Source organism: Mandrillus leucophaeus, unplaced genomic scaffold (genome assembly GCF_000951045.1).
Source record: "Mandrillus leucophaeus isolate KB7577 unplaced genomic scaffold, Mleu.le_1.0 Scaffold16, whole genome shotgun sequence".
NCBI lineage: Eukaryota > Metazoa > Chordata > Mammalia > Primates > Cercopithecidae > Mandrillus > Mandrillus leucophaeus.
The window spans coordinates 6020465-6041073 of record NW_012101587.1 but is presented as its reverse complement, the minus strand read 5'-3'; the positions used below and the strand labels follow the sequence as shown (position 1 = coordinate 6041073).

Here is a 20609-nt window from a genome sequence, read left to right as displayed (position 1 = left end):
AAAAAAAAAAAAAAAAGTAGAAGAAAAGAAAAGAAAAACAGCTTAGAGGAAACCTAAAGTATAATTCCATGATTACTGAGGACCCGTCTTTAAATTGTTTGAGGCACTCAAAGGAAGAGTCATAGAATACATGAGAAGATTCTATATTTAAATGAATTGCTTAGAGAAGAACAAACAACTAGAAGATACCCAGAGGCAAGAAATAAGGAAGCCACTTTTGGGGTGTCCTTCATTTTCCTCTTATTTACAAAGTTTTTCTTCTCTCTTTTGCATATTTTCCCACCCAAAGGCATTAGGGAGCCTGTACCCTTCCTGCTAAAGTATAATTTGATACCTGTTAAGGACTTAATCTGCGACTCCTTTTGGAAATACTAAAATAGGTAGAAAACCTAAAGTGAGGTTTTTCTTCTGTTTGCCCTCAGATTGAAGGTAGCCATGCCCACAGAGTGGGGTTATCTTAACTCACCCTGGTTTAACAGAGAGTCTTGAATAGAGATTGCAGAGCTCTCTCTATTAGCATTTGGCTGTGTCAGATAATGGCAGACCTTGCCAAGGCAAGTACCTGATACACCTGGGTTCCAACAAATATGAAGCCACCAGAAACAGATTGTTGGTTTTCTACGTTGCCTATGTTGGTTTTCAAGGTAACCCTATATACATCCTAATGGTTATTTTAATTTGTTTCTTTGATGATTACTAATGTTGAAGGTTTTCAGATTTCCAGTTGTATTCTTTTTGTATTTTTCCTATCTTGAACCTTGAAATGAAATTATTAATGGTAATTTGATTCTGATGATGTTTGTTTTAAGTTCATTTGGCTGTTGAAACCACTACCTAGTTCTTTCTGGTTTGGGAAGAATTTCCTTTCTGAAGGAAAAGGATTTAGTCAGTAGCTCTAAATGTTTAAGTGGTTGGTAACTTCACTGACAGGTGAATCCTTAGACTCTTGCCTCTGGTGCCCCCTGCCCACCACCTTTTTTTTTTAAAGGAAAAATGGAAGAAATAGGAGTTAAAAGAGACAGATTCTTCACTGTGTGTAGATTTCTTCAAGTATTTAGGACAAAACTTGAGTTCTAAAAGATGAATTTAGGTTCACAGATGAAAGAGATTAGGAAATTCAGATGCAGGGACAAGTTCTCATGTTAGTATTAGTATCTAAAACTTCCTAATTCTCTTAATTCAAATATTGCCTGAGTACCTACACCTACACTGTTCAAGGTGCTATGCTAAGTGTGAGGAGAGAAAGTCTCTAACACAATTGTTGGCTAGGAGAAACTTAACATTTTAGCTAAGCAAATGTTTAAAATGTTCCAATAAGGTAAGAACAGACAGTGAGTGTATTACTCTGTTTTCACACTGCTGTAAAGAATTACCTAAGACTGGATAATTTATGAAGAAAAGAGGTTTAATTGACTCACAGTTCCGCAAGCTTAACAGGAAGCATGATTGTAGGCCTCAGGAAACTTACAATCATGTCAGAATGGTGAAGGGGAAGCAAGCACCTTCTTCTAATGGCAACAAGAGAGAGTGGTGCGGGGAGGAAGTGCTCCACACTTTTAAACAAGATCTAATGAGAACTATCACAAGAACAGCAGTGGGGAAATCCACCCCCACGATCCAATCACTTCCCACTAGGTCCCTCTGCCAACACTGGGGATTATAATTCAACGTGAGATTTGGGTGGGGACACAGAAACAAATCATATCAGTGAGCAAGTCCACTTTGTAATATATTTCATCTCCACAGGCAATTGCTGTTTTTGCATCAAGATATTCTTGCATCACCTGTGTCTGGAATATTAAACCAAATTTGGGTGGTGATGGCGGTTAGTATTTTAATATTTTTGAAATGTTATTACTAGTTGAGAACAATATTGATAAATAATAATTTATGTATTCTAGCTAAAGTTAAGATGTTTATGAGGATTAATTGATTAATCACAATGTGTTATAGGTTAATTGGATTATTAACAAACTAATATTGAAATGCCTGATGTGTAAAATCCATTTTTGTGGTTCTAATTTAACATTTATTTTTCTCATTATAAATGCTAAGATAAAGACTATTAATGAATAAAACATGCTATAGTATAATTTTTAAGATAGCACGGGCTTGATACATTTTATCATATTTTATTCAAAGTTTAGTTCTTTTATTTTTCTCCTAGGTCTTGGTTATATGTCCATCTCGTATTTTCCCTCCCTTCCTCCCTTCCTCCCTTCCTCCCTTCCTCCCTTCCTCCTTCCCTCCTCCTTTCCTTCCTTTTTTTGAGACAGGGTATGGCTCTCTTGACCAGGCTGGAGTGCAGTGGCTCCATCTCAACTCACTGCTACTTCCAGCTCCCAGACTCAAGCAATCCTCCTCCATCAGCCTTTTGAGTAGCTGGGACTACAGGTGCATGCCAACATGCACAGCTAATTTTTTGTCCTTTGTGTAGAGAGAGGGTTTCCCCATGTTTCCCAGGCTGGTCTCGAACTCCTGAGCTTAAGCAATCCTCCTACCTCGACCTCTCAAAGTGCTTAGATTACAGGCTTGAGCCACCGTGCCCAGCCATATTTTCTTATTCTTAATAAAGTTTTTTTAAAAGGCAAGCTGTTGGTGAACAAGTAAATTAATATCTTATTCGTATCTTTTTCTACCTAAACATCTTTATGGAACAAGGACATTATTTTACAGTACTAGTAAATTCAAGTATGTGAATTTAAGCAAGGGTGATAAGAGGCAAGTAGCTATCTGTTTTTTAAAAAATGTATTGCTTTCTTACAAAGGTATTCCGTGGGAAAAAAAAAAAAGTTGATGTTTAAAAGTAGAAAATGGGATTGCATACATACTATTTTGAAACTTGCCATTCATTTCCCCTTTAACAGCCTTTCCTGGATATCTTTCCATGTCAGTACGCATATCTTCCTCATTTTTAAGGCTGTGAAATACTTCATTGTATGGATGTATAGTAATTTACCTAATACTTTCCAGTGCACATCTGAGTCTGTGCTGTTACAGTGTTTCAGAAAGCATCATTGAAATTGTATCACTTTTGTCTGATAGTTTGTCGGTTACATTTTTAGAGATAGATTGTAATGCACTTTAAACTACAATATAGATACTGCTAAATTGCTGTCTGAAAAGCTTTTTGCTGGATTGTATGTTAACAAATAGTCTGGAAGAAAACCTGTTTTTCCATACCCTCACGAACACTGTAGATATTCACGCCTTTAAATAGTTGTCAGTCTGTTGGGTTACAAATAATATTTTCCTTTAATTTATATTCCTTTTATTAATGAGTTGGAGCACTTAGGCCTTTGAACATGATCTTCCATTTATGACTATTTTCCTTATTCATGCCTAAGAATTATATATTAAGAAACGTGTTAAATATTTATTATACAAAATTTATTGGCCTTTTCCTTTATATGGATACTGGGGTCATGTCACTCCTCGAAAGGCTTTCCTCACTTTGAAAATGTGCCCACAGATTCCAATTCAGGGAGAGAATGATCATCACTTCTTCTCCAAGGCACAAGTGCTAATTGGATGATGGCCTGATTCTTTGCCCTTTACAGAATAATGCTTAAAATCTTTCTTTATTGCATTATTTAATTATATATTTATGTTAAGTCCTTTTTATAAATGTGGATTTTTGTTACAGATACCATTTTATAAAGCAAGAAAACTTAATGCCTGTGTTGAAAAATATGGAGCTAAGGTAAGTGTTAAAAAATGATATTAATACCATATGTTGTTTATAGTGATTATATGTTTCACTCCTTTTGTCAACAAACAAAAACTGGAGTATCTTTCTCACAGATTATTGTTATACATATGAAAGAACCCAACACATTTTTCCTGACAGTTATTATGTGCACATTTAGTGTAGAAAGAGGAGAAGAGGCTTTTTTGTTGGATGCTTTATTTCAGGCATTTAATGTGGCATAATCTTTTTTGCCATATACATCTTCAAATAAGTGAATCTCGTCATTTTCACAGATAAACCCAGAGAGATGAGATTATTGCCCATATTATATAGCTAATATGTAGAGAAATAAAACATTATAGATTGTGTTCTACATGGTGATGAGCTTCTGGATCTTCACAAAGAGAAAGATGATACAGTGGTTAGTATTCATTTACTGAGACCCCTCTGTGTCTCAGTAAATTGAGTCATGGAGCCTTGACTAGAGCTCTCTTCATGCCTCTGCATGTAACTCTGAGACACTGTCATTGGTTATCCCAGAAGCCCATCCAGCTGTTACTGCTGGCCTCTGTTCCTAAGTCTAGTAGAGTTTGGGATGATGAGGTTTCTAGGCATCTTTAAAATGAGATGTTGCCTTTAGGTCCTAGGCAAGTAAAATTTCAGTAACACTTTCCAGTTCCCTGAGAAATCTTTGAATGACCTGAAAGTTGGTTCTGGCCATCAGTTACAATCTGTGGGAAAACAGTATTATTCAAGAGCAATGAGGAAAGAATATGTTTACATCTCTTTCCTGAGACAAGTCTTTGGTCATCTAAGGATTCTGGTTATCTTGAAAGGCCATTTACAAACTAGCTATGAGAACCAGATTTACAGTATGTCATTCACCTAGAACTAGGACTTGGGTCTTTAAGCAATCTCTACCAAATTCTATTATTTATTAAGGCCTAAGAATAGGTAACATTTTAGTATAGCAGATCCTTGAATAAAATAATTTTGTTCAACATTGTTTCAATATAACATTAATAAGAAAGGAAAATAATTCAGTTCCCAGTCAAGGCCACTGTCTGTGTGGTTTGCACCTTCTTCCCTTGTCTGAGTGGGTTTTCTTTTTATACTCCGGGTTCCTCCCACATCCCAGATATGCACACATTAAGGGAATTGGCATGTATAAAGTGTCCCAGGCTGAGTAAGGGTGGGTATGTGTGTGTTTGCCCTGCAATGGAATGGAGTCCAATGGAATGGTAGCTCCAGGTGAATGGAGTCCACCTTGCACCTGGAGCTACCAGGATAGGCTCTGGCCACCCACCACCCTGAACTAGAATAAGCTAGTTGGGAAATGAATGAATAAATTGATACATGAATACAAATTATTATAAAATAAATGTTCATAAAGTATACAATAATCATACAGATGCACTACAGTAAATGATGCGGTACGAAAGCACTCAGGGAGCCTGTCATATTTGTGATTGTTTTGAACTGTGTGGTAGTAGGAGGTGCTCCTTAAAATTTTCACTTTGCAAACATTTATTCTTTGATTTTACCCACCACCACTACTACCACTGTCATTCACTGATTCACCAAAAATTGGGTGAATAATTCTTACTTGTTTTTATTAATCTTTCTTAAATGTATGTATAGCTCATATTTATTTCAATGTTAATATTACAAGTGTTTTTGGTCTTTATTTAAAAGCTTAGTGATTTTTTGTGACCAGAACTATGCCATAGGAACTTTTAATTGTATCAGTTAGCCTATTGTTTTAGCAATAGCCAAAACCAATATAACAAAATTGGTTTTGTTTTATGTCGTTTAGCTTAAAGTCATGGTTTGTAAGAACTTATCAATGACATTAAATGAGGACTTACTGTATTGATTTAATAAAGCATTATTTATACTAAGCATCATCATTTTTTGTGTACTTTATAAGAAAGAATGAAAAATTAAGAAAATATCACCCATAGTCCTTATACAATAATAAAAATGCTTTGTACTTTATTTTTCTTCCACCTTGTTAATTCACACCTATGACTTTATCAGTACAAGGTGTCACATCTCCAAAATGTTTAACATTTTTCTGTTTACACTCTTATCCTTTTTCCATTTATCTCAGTTTTCATTCCTATAAACTAAATTTTTGTTACCTTCACTAGACTTTCCAACCCTGAATTCTTTATTATTCACAAGCTTTCTTCCAGTATCACTTGTTTTTCTACCCTCATTGAGCTGTTATGGTTATGCTCAGTTTTTCTTTATATGAGTACTTTTCACATAATCATAATCAGCAGATATTTATTGAACATCTATAACATGTGAAGCACTGTACTTGATACTGGGGATAAAGCTGTGAACCAGATAAAGTCTCTGCCCTTGGTAATCTTATAGGTCTTATTTTTCTAATTTCTTAATGTGGAAGCTAAGGTCATTGATTTGAGAATTTCTTTGTTTTGTAATATAGAGACATTTCTTCTAAACACGTTCGTGCTATACATTTCTTCCTAAACACGTTTTATTTTGATTTTCTTCAGTTAAAAAATACGTTATAATTCCTGTTTGATTTCTTTTTTGATCTATGGGTTATTTTGAAGTGTGTTATATAGTTTCCAAATATTTGAGGATTTTCCAGGGATCTTTTTGCTATTGATTTCCAGTGTAGTTGTTGTTAGAGAATACGTTCTTTATAACTTGAATCTTTTTAAATTAATTGAGGTTATTTTATGCCCCAGAATATAGTCTATCTTAGTAAATGTTCCTTGTCCATTTGAGAAGAATGAGTATCCTATAAATGTGTTATCAAGTATTCTATAAATGTTTATTGGGTCACATTGGTTGATAGTGTTTTTAAGTCTGCTATATTCTCACTTATGTTCTGTTCACTTGTATCAGTTATTAAGAGAGTAGTATTGAAGTCTTTACCTGTAATTATGAATTCATCTGTTTCTCCTTGAAGTTCTGTTTGTAGCCCTTAGACAATTGCTGCAAACTCTCCAAAACGAGGCTGCCCTTGGTTATTTTGGAGGAGTTTCTTAGAGAGATAACAATCCATTGTTCATGCACATCCTGAAAGCAGTTTTCCCTGCGATGGGAGTCACTCACATAGAAAAAGTGGTAGAGAATTTGTCCCTGACTTTAGCTGAAGTGATGACTCACACCATCTTTGCACTGCAAGGCATCCAGGTCACCAACCAGGATGGTTATGAATGACAGAATTGCCCCATACTTCCTCCTTGCGTGCCAAGGCTGAGTCTGTGCTGATAGATTTTGCTGTATCTGGATTAATTCCTTGGGCCATAGAGAAAGTCAATACAGAAATTAAGAGAGAAATCCACCTAGCTCTCTAAGGAAGACCCTGGTGGTTTATGGGGTTTATTCAACTGTTTGGGTCTGGGCCCCTGGGGCCATGTTTGAGGTCAGCATTATGGAATCCTAATGATAGTAGCCTTAATTAAATTCTGTATGAGACAAACTGAAGAAATTTGGTTCCATCCTCTGCCAACAGATTATTCAGTTATGTCCTGGAAACATTCATCAGAAATCAAAATGGTACAAAACTTAGAGATGGATAATATCGGGAGACAATTTTCCTCGACTTTCTCATGCTTCTGCATGTCCTTTTTCACAGGGGCAAAGCCAGCAATTTTTTCTGGACTGTATTTTCAAGGATGTTTATATATCAAACAGCCTTGGCTCTTTCTCCAGCCTTGGGTAGCTTCTTCACATGTCTGTGCTAATCCGTACTCAGCTGACTCTCTGTTGACCTCCAGAGTTTGATTTCTGTGCAGCTCTTTCCTCTCCCATACTTTGCACTGAAACCTCTAGCTTCCTAGACTTTCAGCTCTGTCTCCTTAATTCAGCGAGACTACTGGCCTCTTCCTAGGTTCCCCTGCTCTGTACTGCAGCCTAGAAACCCTCTATCATCAAGAAGCTGGGGAAATCCTAGGGCTTATCTTGTTCATTTCCCATCTTTTGGGGATCACTGTTCTTTGTTGCCTGATGTCTGATATCTTGTGAACTGTTATTTCATATAGCTTGCCTGGTGTTTTAGGCATTTCGAGTGGGAGGATAAATCTGGTTCCTATTACCTATTGGTCTTAATTATAAGTGAAAAATCTTAATTTTTAAAATTAATGTTGTATTATACAAGTAGAGATATTCTCTTGGTTGCATGTGTGCCCATGCAAGTATGTATTGTTTTCTACAGTTGTGGCAGGCAAGGTCTCACTAACTCAGGCCTCCATTACAACTGTTCCAGCACTGACTGAGTAGCAAGGTTAAACATTAAAAGCTAATTGAGCCTTTGCCCTTATACAAAGGCTGAAATGTAACAAAGCACCCACCAAGAGTTTTGCCTAGGCTTTTCCTGGGCCTTGAAGCATGACAAGATAACGAAGGAATTCTTAACAGGACCCTGTTAGGATTAAACAAGTTTTATTGTGAGGCTAAAGAAACTCCCTAGGCCTCCACAAACAAGTTTATTGGGGTCTAAAGGAACTCCCCAAACCTTTATTTAGCAGGAGACAAGGTAAGGGTAATCACCCCAGTACCTAGACCCATTTAGATTAAGTAAACTTACTGAGGCTCCAGAAGAAGGTCTTCAGGACTCAGACCTTAGTTATAGATTAAAAGAAGTTAATCACTTATGTCTTTAGATAAATGCACACTTATACATAGACATACAGCTTAGAAGGTATATAAGCTCTGGAAAACTTTGTAATTTTGAGGTGGTCTGGCAATAATTTCCAGGCCTTCTCCCTGTAACCAGTTGCAGAAAATAAAAACTCTCTTCCTCCCCAGTTCATTTGCATCTCGTTATTGGGCCACAGGAAATAGCAGCTCGACCCTCAGTTTGGTCCAGGAACAGAGTGAACAATAATGAGAACTATTACAAGTTTGTCCTCATTTGGATTTCTCTTTGTGGAGCAGAATACAAAGTAAAGATCAAGGTTTTTAGCATAGAATTCTCAAGATTTAGACTAATTGGCCAGGGTAAGCAGGTAATATTTGGCCATGATAGCATGACAATAGTAGCGGTTTTGAAGTGAATATATTTGAATACTTCTTTAACTTTAGAACCAGACAAGATTAGCTCTAGCAATGGCTATAATTTTTACCTAGAATACCCCAGTTTGCTGGGTGGTGATCTAAATGGGCAGTCGTTTCCTGTTAGTATATACATACACAGCAATTGCTCTAAATTTGTCCATATTTTGCCATTTAATATATTTAGATGGAGGCTCCACAAAGAGTAATTCCTGTAATTCTTCAGAACTGCCTTTCATATTCATTCACGGCTAGACTTGCTCCAGCCTGGAATAGAACTGGCCATCTCTTGATACAAGGTAACTTTATCTTTTTGGTCTTTAGGGCTTTCAGAACTAGATTATTTCTGTTATGTGTGTATTAGTCTGTTCTCATGCTGCTAATAAAGCCATACTGGTGACTGGATAATTTATAAGGGAAAGGTTTAGTGGATTCACAGTTCCACATGGCTGGAGAGGCCTCACACAATCATGGTGGAAGACAAAGGAAAAGCAAAGGGATGTATTACTTGGCAGCAAGCAAGAGAGCGTGCTCATGGGAAATCCCCTTTATAAAACCATCAGCTCTCATAAGACTTATTCGCTATCACGAAAACAGCACAGGAAAGCCCCACCCCCATGATTCAATCATCTCCCACCATATCCTTCCCACAACTTGTGGGAATTATGGAAACTACAATTCGAGATTCAGGTGGGGATGCAGCCAAACCATATCAATGTGCATCTGTTCTTAATTTTAAGATATATAATTTTTAGCAAATAATTCTTAAAACTGACCCAACTAGGCAATCTCAAGCAAGCCCACAACAACATAAATGTCATTTCTTTACTTTGGGATTATATACAAAGGCCTGATGTTTCTTTAAAAAAATTACTATATAATACTTGATACTTAGGAATAAATGTAAGTTACAAAGCTGTATGATAAAATGAACACAATACTGTTAAAACTGGGATGCTATCCCAAATTTTTCTTGAAGTCTGACTGTTTTCTAAATATTTCATAGTAGGAAATAGATATTTGGGGGAAGAATTGGTATTTCCATCCTTTTAATTGAAGAGATACCTTTTGAATGATTATATTTTTTCAGCTGTCATCAGATATTACTTTATATAACAACTGAATTTTAAAGTATTTTCTTTAGCTTTGTTAATTTCACATCAAGCATAATTATAAATATCAAGCATGATTATGAGTTGTAATAATATGGCATACTCTGTGAATTTTTTAAGGAAGAGATTTTCTTTCTCAGATGGGAAAACAAAGTGCTGTTGGTAAGTATAAATGCATAAGTCAATAGATAATATAATTCATAGTTGCTAAAGAAAACAGTATCATATGCTGGGCATGGTGGATCATGCCTGTAATTCCAACACTTTGGGAGGCCAAAGTAGGTAGATTGTTTGAGCCCACAAGTTCAAGACCAGCCTGGGGCAACATGGTGAGACCCTAACTCTACAAAATTATTAGCCAGGCACCACGCCTGTAGCCCCAGCTACTTGGGAGGCTGAAGTGGAGGGCCAGTTGAGCACAGGAGGTTGAGTCTGCAGTGAGCCATGATTGTACCACTGCACTGCAGCCTGGGTGACAGAGCAAGACCCTATTTTCAAAAAAAAAAAAAAAACTGATAACATAGATCATTGGGTTGTATAATTATTGATTAATCAGGTTGTATAAGACCTTAATTAGATAGTATTGTAATCAGAATTTCACCTGTGAAATCACTTCTTGTTCGAAATGTACATTCTAGACTGTGTGAGAAAAATTCATCCTAATTGGAAAAAGCTATATTTTTAATTTCTCTACTTAAAGAAAATCATGACTGTGAAGGAGTTTAATTCTGTACGCATTTATAATGTGTAGTTTCCAGAATCATATCATCAAAAATTCTTTAGTACTGATGTAAGTCAAAGCTTTATTGCTTATAAGAATAGGATTCTTTTTCTCCTTATAAAATTGTAAAAAGAGACACAGATGATCTAAAGTATACAGTTTACTAGATGGCCTAATCCAGTTCTTTCATTGATTTGCATGGTTGTGTTTCAAATAGACACTTTCCTAAACAGTAGTCCAGAGATAGCAGATAGATGAGAATCTTGAGTCACCACCGTAGACATTGTTAATCAATCATGGTAGCTTTTCACATCATTTGGGCATAGCCTTAAAATCCTGACCTGTAATCTACAGCTATTAGATCTGGTTTGACTTTCCAGCTAAAGCTTGTTTGCTCTCCTTGAACTAGTTTTATGTTTAATTTGTGTAGTGTCAGTCAGTGTGCCTGACCTCTGGGTTAATAGGTTCATTACCTACATCTAGTTTCATCTCCAAACACTGTCATGACACTACAGCTGTAGGGATTAAAAATAACAGTTTAGGAGAGGAAAATTCCTCACTCCTGTGTTAGGATTTTTTTTCTTTTATTGAAATGTAATACACTATGACAAATTTTAAGTGTCTATCTCATTGAATTTTAACAAACTAAACATTCTTGTAACCAGTTCTCAGATGAAGAAACAACATTAAGAGCACCTCAGAATCCCCCTCATGCTTTTTTCATGTACTAACCCTTCCCAAAGTCCCCACTATCCTTACATTTCAGAAATAGTTTTCTTTATGAAAAAGAAAGGTAAAGACTTCTAGACTCTAGGACTTCAAGGCTCTAGGAGATCTGGAATATATCTGCCAGTATATTTGAGGATATTTGTTAGTAAAAGACTACTCAAGTCAGAAACATGGTGTGATACCTCTTTAGATTACAGAACAGGACAATCTCCATGTATATATAATATAGATCAGATTTGTGTAAGGTATTTGTTGGATTTTTCTCTTAACTATGGGGTGTTTCATTTTTCTTATTGTAACCTTGCCTGTGACCTGCACCCCACACACATATTCATGCTGTTTCATACCTTTGTCCTCTTTTAGATGTCTCATCTGTAAACTGTCAAATATTAAGTGGTTATTATTTGAATGTTACCATGTGCGGAAAAAAATCTGTTCTTGTTTTTGACTTGAATAAGTTAGTTTCCTTTGTTACTAAAATACTTCATTTAATAGTAGAGTAATAATTCCAAATAGTTCACAGTTAAATATTTTATTTTCAGTATTAAACATCAATGTAACAGAAACTCAAGTTTGTCTAAGTATAGAAGCTTGCACAATCAGACTGCCACCATCTGAGGTACCACATATTGTGATTTCTATACTTTATTATATTTACTATATACTTTTTATGTTTATTATTGTTACTAACATGTAGTTAGGTTTTAATTTTTAACATTAAGGGTGCTAGAAAGGTTATTATCATCAAAATTTGTATTATTAAATGCTTGATATATTTATATTGTTCTAAATCTGCTTCCCCAAAGAAAATATTATTCTGTCCATTTAACACAGGTCTTCACATTATTCCTTTGTTCAGAAACTTTGTTAAGATGCTATCCGAGACTCTCCACAAGCTATCCTGTCTTAGCACCCACTTCTTGCCTCTTCCTTCGCTTCCAAATGTAAAAAGCACAATTTTAGCTCGTATTAAGTTTAATATTAATTCCCCTGCCCTTGATATTCTGGTAGCATTTTTTTGCATCTATTTTTTACACATAACACATTCTGTCTTCTTAGTAGAAGGATATGTCTTTTATTTTGTGGATTCCCACAGCACCTAGTATAGAATCATCTTATACACTACTGTCACTCAATGTTGTGTTTCCTCTAGGCCAGTAGTTCTTAATGGAAGTGGTTGAGGGCAGGGAAATGAATGATTGGCTTCTTATGAGACATTTGGCAATGTCTAGAGACAATTTTGGTTATCACAATGGAGGTAGGATGGTGTTGCTACTGATGTCTAGTGTGTAGAGGCCAGAGAAGGGATGCTAATGAATATCCTCCCCTGCACAGGACAGTCATCTTATCCCCACACACAGAATTATCCAGCCCAAAGTGTCAATAGTGTGGAGGTTGAGAAACCCCAGGTATAGGACAAATGATGCTTCCTTTGCTTAGAATAGCCCTCTGATTGGCTATATGTGTCCTTCTCATCATTTAAGGGCCAACTCAAATGCTACTCCTCCATTCATTTATTTCCATTTAATTATTTGATTACCTCTTATGTGGATAAGTAACAAAGGACAATGGATAAGTCCAAGATGAATAGGATCCACTTTTCTGCCCTGGAGAATCATGTAAGCTAGTAGGGAAGATGACCGCTATAAATAACTGGAATGGGTAACATGGCATGTGTATCTTGGACTGATGAGGAACCTTCCCAAGGTTCCAAACCCTGTGTGATCTCCCACCCTCATTTAAACCCTCATACTTTCCTGTACCATACTTTGTTTTCTGTCACTTAGAATACCTGAAATTGTGTAATTTGTAAAGAAAATGAATTTATTTATTAAAGTTATAGAGGCCATGTCCGGTGAGGACCTTCTTGCTGTTGGGGACTCTCTGCTGAGTCCTGAGGTGTCGCAAGGCATCACATAGCAAGAGGGCTGGGTATGAAAGCTGAGGTCTCTCTTCCTTTTATAAAGTCGTGAGTCCTACTCCCGTGATAAACCATTAGTTCATTAACCTTCTAATCCACTAATCCATGAATGGATTAATCCATTAATGAGGGCAAAGCCCTCATCACCCAATCACCTGTTAAAGACTCCACATTGGTGGGGCACGGTGGCTCATGCCTGTAATCCCAGCACGTTTGGAGGCCGAGGTGGGCGGATCATGAGGTTAAGAGTATAAGACTAGCCTGGCCATCATGGTGTAACCCTGTCTCTGCTAAAAATACAAAAATTAGCTGGGCATGGTGGTGCATTCCTATAATCCCAGCTACTCGGGAGGCTGGGGCAGGAGAGTTGCTTGAACCGGGACCCAGGAGGCAGAGGTAGCAGTGAGCCGAGCTCGCGCCATTGCACTCCAGCCTGGGCTAGAGAAGAGCAAGACTCCGTCTTAGAGAAAAAAAAAAAAAAAGGCTCCATGTCTCAATACTGCCACATTGGGGATTAAATTCCAAAATGAGTTTTGGAGGGGACACATAGTGAAATTGTAGTTTATCCTCACATACTTATTTCTATTTTTATACCTCTGATTTTCTTATAAGAAGCATCATGAAGACTAATATTGTGGCTTACTCACCTTTGAATTTTCTACAGATGATACTTTTGTATTCTCCACCTCAGTTTGAACCAATTTAGAGATTGACAGAGGAGTAAGACATAAATAGAGATCAGAATGTCACTTTTATTACTAGGGTGAGATTATAATTTATCCTCAAAATAGGATGCTTCTGAGAGTGAAAGGGGCACTAACCTGATGAGATACTAGCCCAACATGCACGAACTGGGATATATAGTCATGCTGTTCGTTACTGGAAAGGGAAAACAGCTCTTGGAGGACATGGCTTATCTGAACCTTAGAATTAGGCAGACGTAATACCCATCCACTAATTGCAGTAGTGGAAAAACGACAGGCCTCCCTTGGGAGACCAGGCACTGGTTCTGATATGACAAAGAGAATGCAGAACACGACTCTCTGCCAGCAGGCCAGCTCCCAAGAGGAAGGGGAAGAGGCGAGCCAGCATGCCTGGTTATTCATCCCAATTTTACCATCTGTATTAGTCCATTCTCACGCTGCTCTGAAGAAATACCTGAGACTAGATAATTTATAAAGGAAAGAGGTTTAATTGACTCACAGTTCCTCATGGCTGGGAAGGCCTCAGGAAACTTACAGTCATGGTGGAAGGGGAAGCAAGCATGTCCTTCTTCACAAGGTGGCAGGAGAGAAAAGTGCAGAGCAAAGGGGGAAAGGCCCTCTATAAAACTATCGGATCTCGCGAGAACTCACTATCACTAGAACTGCATGAGGGTAACTGCCCCCATGAGTAAATTACCTCCCATTGGGTCCCTCCCACAACATGTGGGGATTATGGAAACTACAGTTTAAGATATCACCAGCCATATGCCCTAGGGAGGAATGAATGACAGAGCAGAATGATTCCAGGAATATGTGTTAGTAGAGCTTTCTGGGCATGGAAGGAAACACCAAAAATGGGGCAAACACATGCCTCTCCTCTATTCAACATTATACACTCAACACATACTTGTTAAATTAAATTGATTCTGTAAATTATGATTATTCATCAGCTTCTCTGAATCTCACTTTTACTTAAGTTTTTGATACGGCATCTTACACATTCTGACTGCTACAAAAATTAGTTTCATATATACCTATGTTCCCACTAAGTTGTAATCTTTTTGAGATTCTAGGTCCTGTGTTATTCATTTTTATTCCTCGTGGAGCCTAAAAGATAATTGCATTTAATTTTCCTTTTATTAAAATCTGGCATTGGTTATGTTAACGAAAACGTGACTGAGGCAGATCTCAACTGACTCAGGTTTGTTTTGCCAAGGTTGATGACATGCCCAGGGAAAAGAAATACAAGTTACAATAGGATCCGTGCCCCATGCTTTTTCCAAAGAGGGTTTTGAGGACTTCAGTATTTAAAGGGAAAAGAACAAGCAGAAGGGGAAAGAGGAAGGGGAAAAAAGAGGAGAAGGGTAGACAATGAGGCAAATGGTTACATTCTTGTGAGGCTTTGATTATAGCTGAGTGAATCTACATTAAACACATGAAAAGGGGTAGAGGAAAAGTCAATTGTGCATTTCTCTCACTCAGTAAATCTACATTTACAGTCATAATCTGAAACTAAGCTGTCTGGGAACAAAGGGAAGGCAGGGGTTTTTTGTTTGTTTTTTGTTTTCGTGTGATTCAGTTACCAAGCTTAATGTTCCCTTTGGTATAGCGAGTTTGGGTTTCTGAGATTCTGGTTTTTTCTTTCATAGTTATTTGGTCAGGTTAGGGGGAGGGGAGAAATAAGGGTGAAGAGGTGAGAAGGAGGACGTTTCTTGTTTCTCTTCCCTCCAGTTTATTTTGTTTGCTTTCATTCCCCTTATCAAAAATCTGCCATGGCCTCCATTGACTATAAGATGAAATCTCAACCGTTTACTATGATATGCAAGGTCTTCAGCAAACTGATCCAAACCAACCCTACTTATAGCCTCATCTCCCATTACTGCTCTCCAAGTAGCCAAACTATGAATTGTTTCTCAAAGATAGTATGGTCTTTCATCCTTCCATGTCTTTGATCACACAGTTGTCTAAGCCTATAATTCCCTTTCTTCTGCTCATCTTTCAAGGCTTATCTCAGACATCACCACTTTGAAGAATTCCCCATCTCCTAAGTCATCTCTCTTGGTGCTCCCTGCCTTGTTTATCACGTATTATCTATGCAAATGTCTCATTAAACTGAGAAGTCCTAGAGGGAAGGGTCTGTGTCTTATTAATCTTTCTATCATAGGAGCCTACTCTAGTGCCTGTCACTCACTTTAGAAAGATTTATGGAGCACTTTGGGAGGCCAAGACAGGTGAATCACAAGGTCAGGAGATTGAGACCAACCTGGCGAATATGGTGAAACCCTGTCTCTACCAAAAAAATACAAAAAAAAATAAATTAGCCGGGCAAAGTGGCAGGCGCCTGTAGTCCCAGCTACTCGGGAGGCTGAGGCAGGAGAATGGTGTAAACCCGGGAGGCGGAGCTTGCAGTGAGCTGAGATCCGGCCACTGCACTCTAGTGTGGGTGACAGAGCGAGACTCCTTCTCAAAAAAAAAAAAAAAAAAGAAGAAAGATTTATGGAATGAATGGAGTGTTGAGCGTTGACTGGAGTGAAAGACTAATTTATTTTTTGAACTAGGTGACTTTTGTTTCTAAATTCTTTTTTAATTCCTCTGGGCTAGAGATTGGAGTAGTTTTCTAAATCCTGACCTTTGACCCTATTTAGACTAATTTTAAAGCAGTTTATTATAATTCATTATGAAAAATGGGATTTCAGCCCTTATCTTTACAATTTAAATAGAGATCAAAAAATTTAAGAGTTAATTGAAACAGTAATTTACTCATTTCTCAAATTTTGGACTGTGCTAAACTTTAAAATAATACTTTCCTGAAAGTAATTGAATGTTTCTAAAGGAATTCATATGCACAAGTTGGAATTTTACTGTTTGGTGTGTTGAGATTATAATTGAATCCACAGTTACATGAGGGATCTATTTCAGAAAAGCATTATGTAATATTAATAAATTAATTAATAAAACTGTTTGCCTTGAAATTTAATTATATGGAATATTTGCGAAATGAGTGCCTCAAAACAAATTTCTATTTATTTCATAGATGGATATTTACTGGGTACTATTATGTGTATATGCCAAGTGCTGATGGAAAACACCTTTTCCTCCTAGAATGTTTTATCTAGGTCAGAAGAAAGAAGAGCACGCACACATAAAACTTACCAGATGAAGGGAACATTTACTGAGTACTGGTTAATATTCACATACCCAGAAAATTCAGTGTAGGCCTAGGATCACATTAAAATTCTCAGATCTGCACTTATTAGCAGTGCCTCTTTGGTACGTTAGTTAATCTCGCAGTATTCCGTTTTTCTTATAAATTGGAGATAATGATATCCCTTCTAGGGTTGTAAGGAGGTTATGGGGTAAAGTACATTAAGGGCCTAGCATAGTACCTGGCAGTTAAGGTTTAAAAATGATAGCTATTGTTATTATTTTATAAGTAAGTAAATTAAGACACAAAGAAGTTAAATAAGTTGCTCTGGGTCATAAAGGTAGTAAGACATTCAGGATTGGAGTTTGTCCTTCAACTCTGTTCTTTCTATAATACCATGCTTCCTTCACCTATCCTTAGGTTTTTGGGTTCAAATTTGTGTGTCCCATAGAGCCTTACAGAAATAGACACCTAATATATGTTAAATAAAAATACAATTAAAAAACAATGTTTGGTAATGGAGTATCAAAATTAGTGTTATAGGAACTGTGTTACTTCAGGAATTAAGAGAAAAAGAAAATGTCTGAGGGAATCATATATGAAATCTTTGAAACACTTGTACTATTTTTCACCCTTTTCTTCTTGAAATAATCTCCTCTCTTGATTTCTCTGAAACTGATTTTTCTAGAATCTCCTGGAATTCATTTATCTTCATTCCTTTATCATTTTAAATGTTGCTGTTTCTTAGGGTTCCATTTTCAGCCCTCTTTTCCTTAGCAGGCTCACCCATTTCAGTGGCTTCAGCCTATACACCATACCTCCCAAATATTCTTGTATAGTTGTAACTTTTCTGTCCTCTCTTGGATACTTTCAAATGAATGTACAAATCGCAGTCAGACTCAATTATTTCTAAAACTGATTGTATTTATTTGTCACCTTCCCCAATCCCAAATCTCTTCCTCCTGTGTAATTATTCTTTTCATTAGTGGCATCAGCAGTCAATAATTTATCTACCTAAAGACTTCAGAGTCATGGTTGGCTTTTCCTCTTTCTCATTTTCTCTTTCCAGTGAGTCTTTAATAGCCTACTCTGGTCTCTGAAATGGACTCTTCTCTGCCTCCATTACTGTTGCTGTAATTCAGACTCCCCTTTTTTACTTGAACTATTAAACCAGTCTCCATATAGGCCTTGTCTCCAGCCTTTCTCCTCCAAGTTTATCATCTAATTTTTCCTTACAATGTGAACAGAGTTCACTTTCTAAAACAAAGGTCCCCAGCCTAAATATCTTTAGTATTTCAACTTTGCCTAGAGAAAATTAAGTCTAAATTCTTTAGATTGGCATTATAAGGAGAAAATAATATTTATTGAATACCTGCTTTTCAATATGGTTTTGATCATATAAGGGCACTTTATAAATATTTGCTAAATAAGGAAATACAAAGGGTTAGCATTCGCAGTCTCTTGGAGTATATGGTGAACAGTTGGGTGGTTTGCCAGTCTTTAATCTGTGTTGAGAAAGACTAGTGTAAACAATAAGTACCGATACTTATTGAGGTCCCTGCGGCAATTGACTTGAGTCTCTGAATATTGTAGAAAGTACCCAGAGGATATATACTCAAGCTATATAAGTATGTGTGTGTGAGAACCCATAAACTTTAAACATTTGACCCTGATACCTACCTTCTTTGAATTCAATTTTAAGTTCTGTTTTCTCTCAGTTTATTCGTCCCTCTACAACCAGTCTTTTCTAACATTCATAACTATGCCTGTTCTAACATGTTTTTATCACACCTTTCAGGCAACTGATCTCTTAAGTATAGTACATCACAGTGCAAGATTTATCTCTTGTGCTCAGGAAAATATGTGTCCTTATTCATTCTGTGTGGCCTTGCTCTTTTACCTCACAATGTAATTAACATATTCTATCTTCCTCTTCCTGCATTCATGTTTTCCTGCTCTTCCCTGCTCCTCCATTTCCATTAGTTTTACTGAATGCCACAGGAACTCAGAGAAGGATCAGTCACTGGATATAGGGAAGATGGGTCTAGATCCAGGCATCAGGACCTTATTGGTAGGAGTAAGAGAAATCAGAGTGGGGACAATACTTTAAGCAACTGTATTGGTAAGATGCTTATGAGTTGTCCAAGCAATAAAAAGTTGTCTAGTTTAGTTGGACTTCCTTGAAAAGTAGTAGGCAGGAAGGTTAGAACATTGTTTCTCAAAAGATGTTAGGTGGTTAGTTAAAAATGGGGTAAGGGTTGGCTGGGTGCAGTGGCTCATGCCTGTAATCCCAGCACTTTGGGAGGCCAAGGTGGGCGGATCACAAGGTCAGGAGATCGAGACCATCCTGGCTAACACAGTGAAACCCCATCTCTACTAAAAATACAAAAAAAAAATTAGCTGGGCGTGGTGGTGGACTCTGTAGTCCCAGCTACTGAGGAGGCTGAGGCAGTAGATCCACTCTTCATGGGAAACAAAAATTACATCATTGCACTCCAGCCTAGGTGACAGAGTGAGACCCTATCAAAAAAAAAAAAAAAAAAAGAAGAAGAAGAAAAATGGGGAATGGGGTGAGGGTTTATGAATCATTCTCTCTAATCTTAATACAGTGTCCTTTCACCCATTAATACTTTGTTTTTTCACCCTCCTTGAGGTCTCTTTATATCTTTGGCTAACTGGAACAGTGCCTCTCAGGGAGATTTTCCAGGGTAAGAGAGCTGTAATTGGCAAACTCTTGTAGGTTAAATACAAGCCAAAATGCCCTATAGGGAGGACACTGGAGGAACAAGGAAGAAAGTGTTCTAGGAGGCTGTTAGGGGTATAAAAGGAGACTGGAGCATTGGCTCTGTCTTTTCTCCTCCAAAAGACCGGAAAGAAGTATAATTCCCTTACTCATCCTCCATTTAAAAAAACAATTGAGGTTAAAAGCTATTATTTTGAAATATGAACACCTTCCTTTGGAAGAGATTCAACTCCCTGCAAATTAACATAATTTTTTAAAAACCTGAAAACCAGCTAAAATAACTGCAAAATAAGAGTTTGGGCTTGGATGGTAAGAGGGAAAGCATGAAATGCTTTTTATATTGTATAAAGGAGAAGCAGGGTGAGCTGCAACTTTGATTACTTATGTAAAGTGATTATGCATGATTCAATGTAACTTAAGTCTTTAAAACCACTTTATAACCTACTATGTGCATGTAACAAATACGTTTCTTTTAAAATGTTTCCTTTTTTGCCAAATCGAGCATTTACAAATCTTATTTCCATTCAAAGCTAAAAGAGTTTGAGATTTCCCCGAGTCTTATAAAGGATTTTCATACTAACAAGCATGCGGTCATTGAGAGACATTCCATTTTAAGCAACTGGTGCTACGTTTTGCCAAGGTGAGATTTCAATTTGTAGTATCTAGAGTGGGTTCAAAATACGGTGGTTTCCCTTATTTTGCCTTCTTAACATTGACATGTACAAAAGTATAAACCATTTTGGTGAATTTTAAAATACTGAATTATGACTTCACAAAGGTATTGAAACAATATTGTCATATTT

The 20609-nt window shown here is 36.9% G+C and overlaps 1 protein-coding gene across 1 annotated transcript in view; it reads left to right on the top strand.

The window, feature by feature from the left end:
• The window catches only part of LOC105536505 (chromosome unknown open reading frame, human C18orf63), a 51385-nt gene that overhangs the window by 12977 nt on the left and 17799 nt on the right, over positions 1 to 20609 (top strand). The window contains exons 3-8 of the mRNA XM_011975893.1: positions 1747 to 1825; positions 3647 to 3703; positions 8919 to 9030; positions 9964 to 10005; positions 11836 to 11912; positions 20337 to 20446. Coding sequence (XP_011831283.1) covers positions 1747 to 1825; positions 3647 to 3703; positions 8919 to 9030; positions 9964 to 10005; positions 11836 to 11912; positions 20337 to 20446 — 477 coding nt within the window. The remainder of the gene's footprint in view (positions 1 to 1746; positions 1826 to 3646; positions 3704 to 8918; positions 9031 to 9963; positions 10006 to 11835; positions 11913 to 20336; positions 20447 to 20609) is intronic.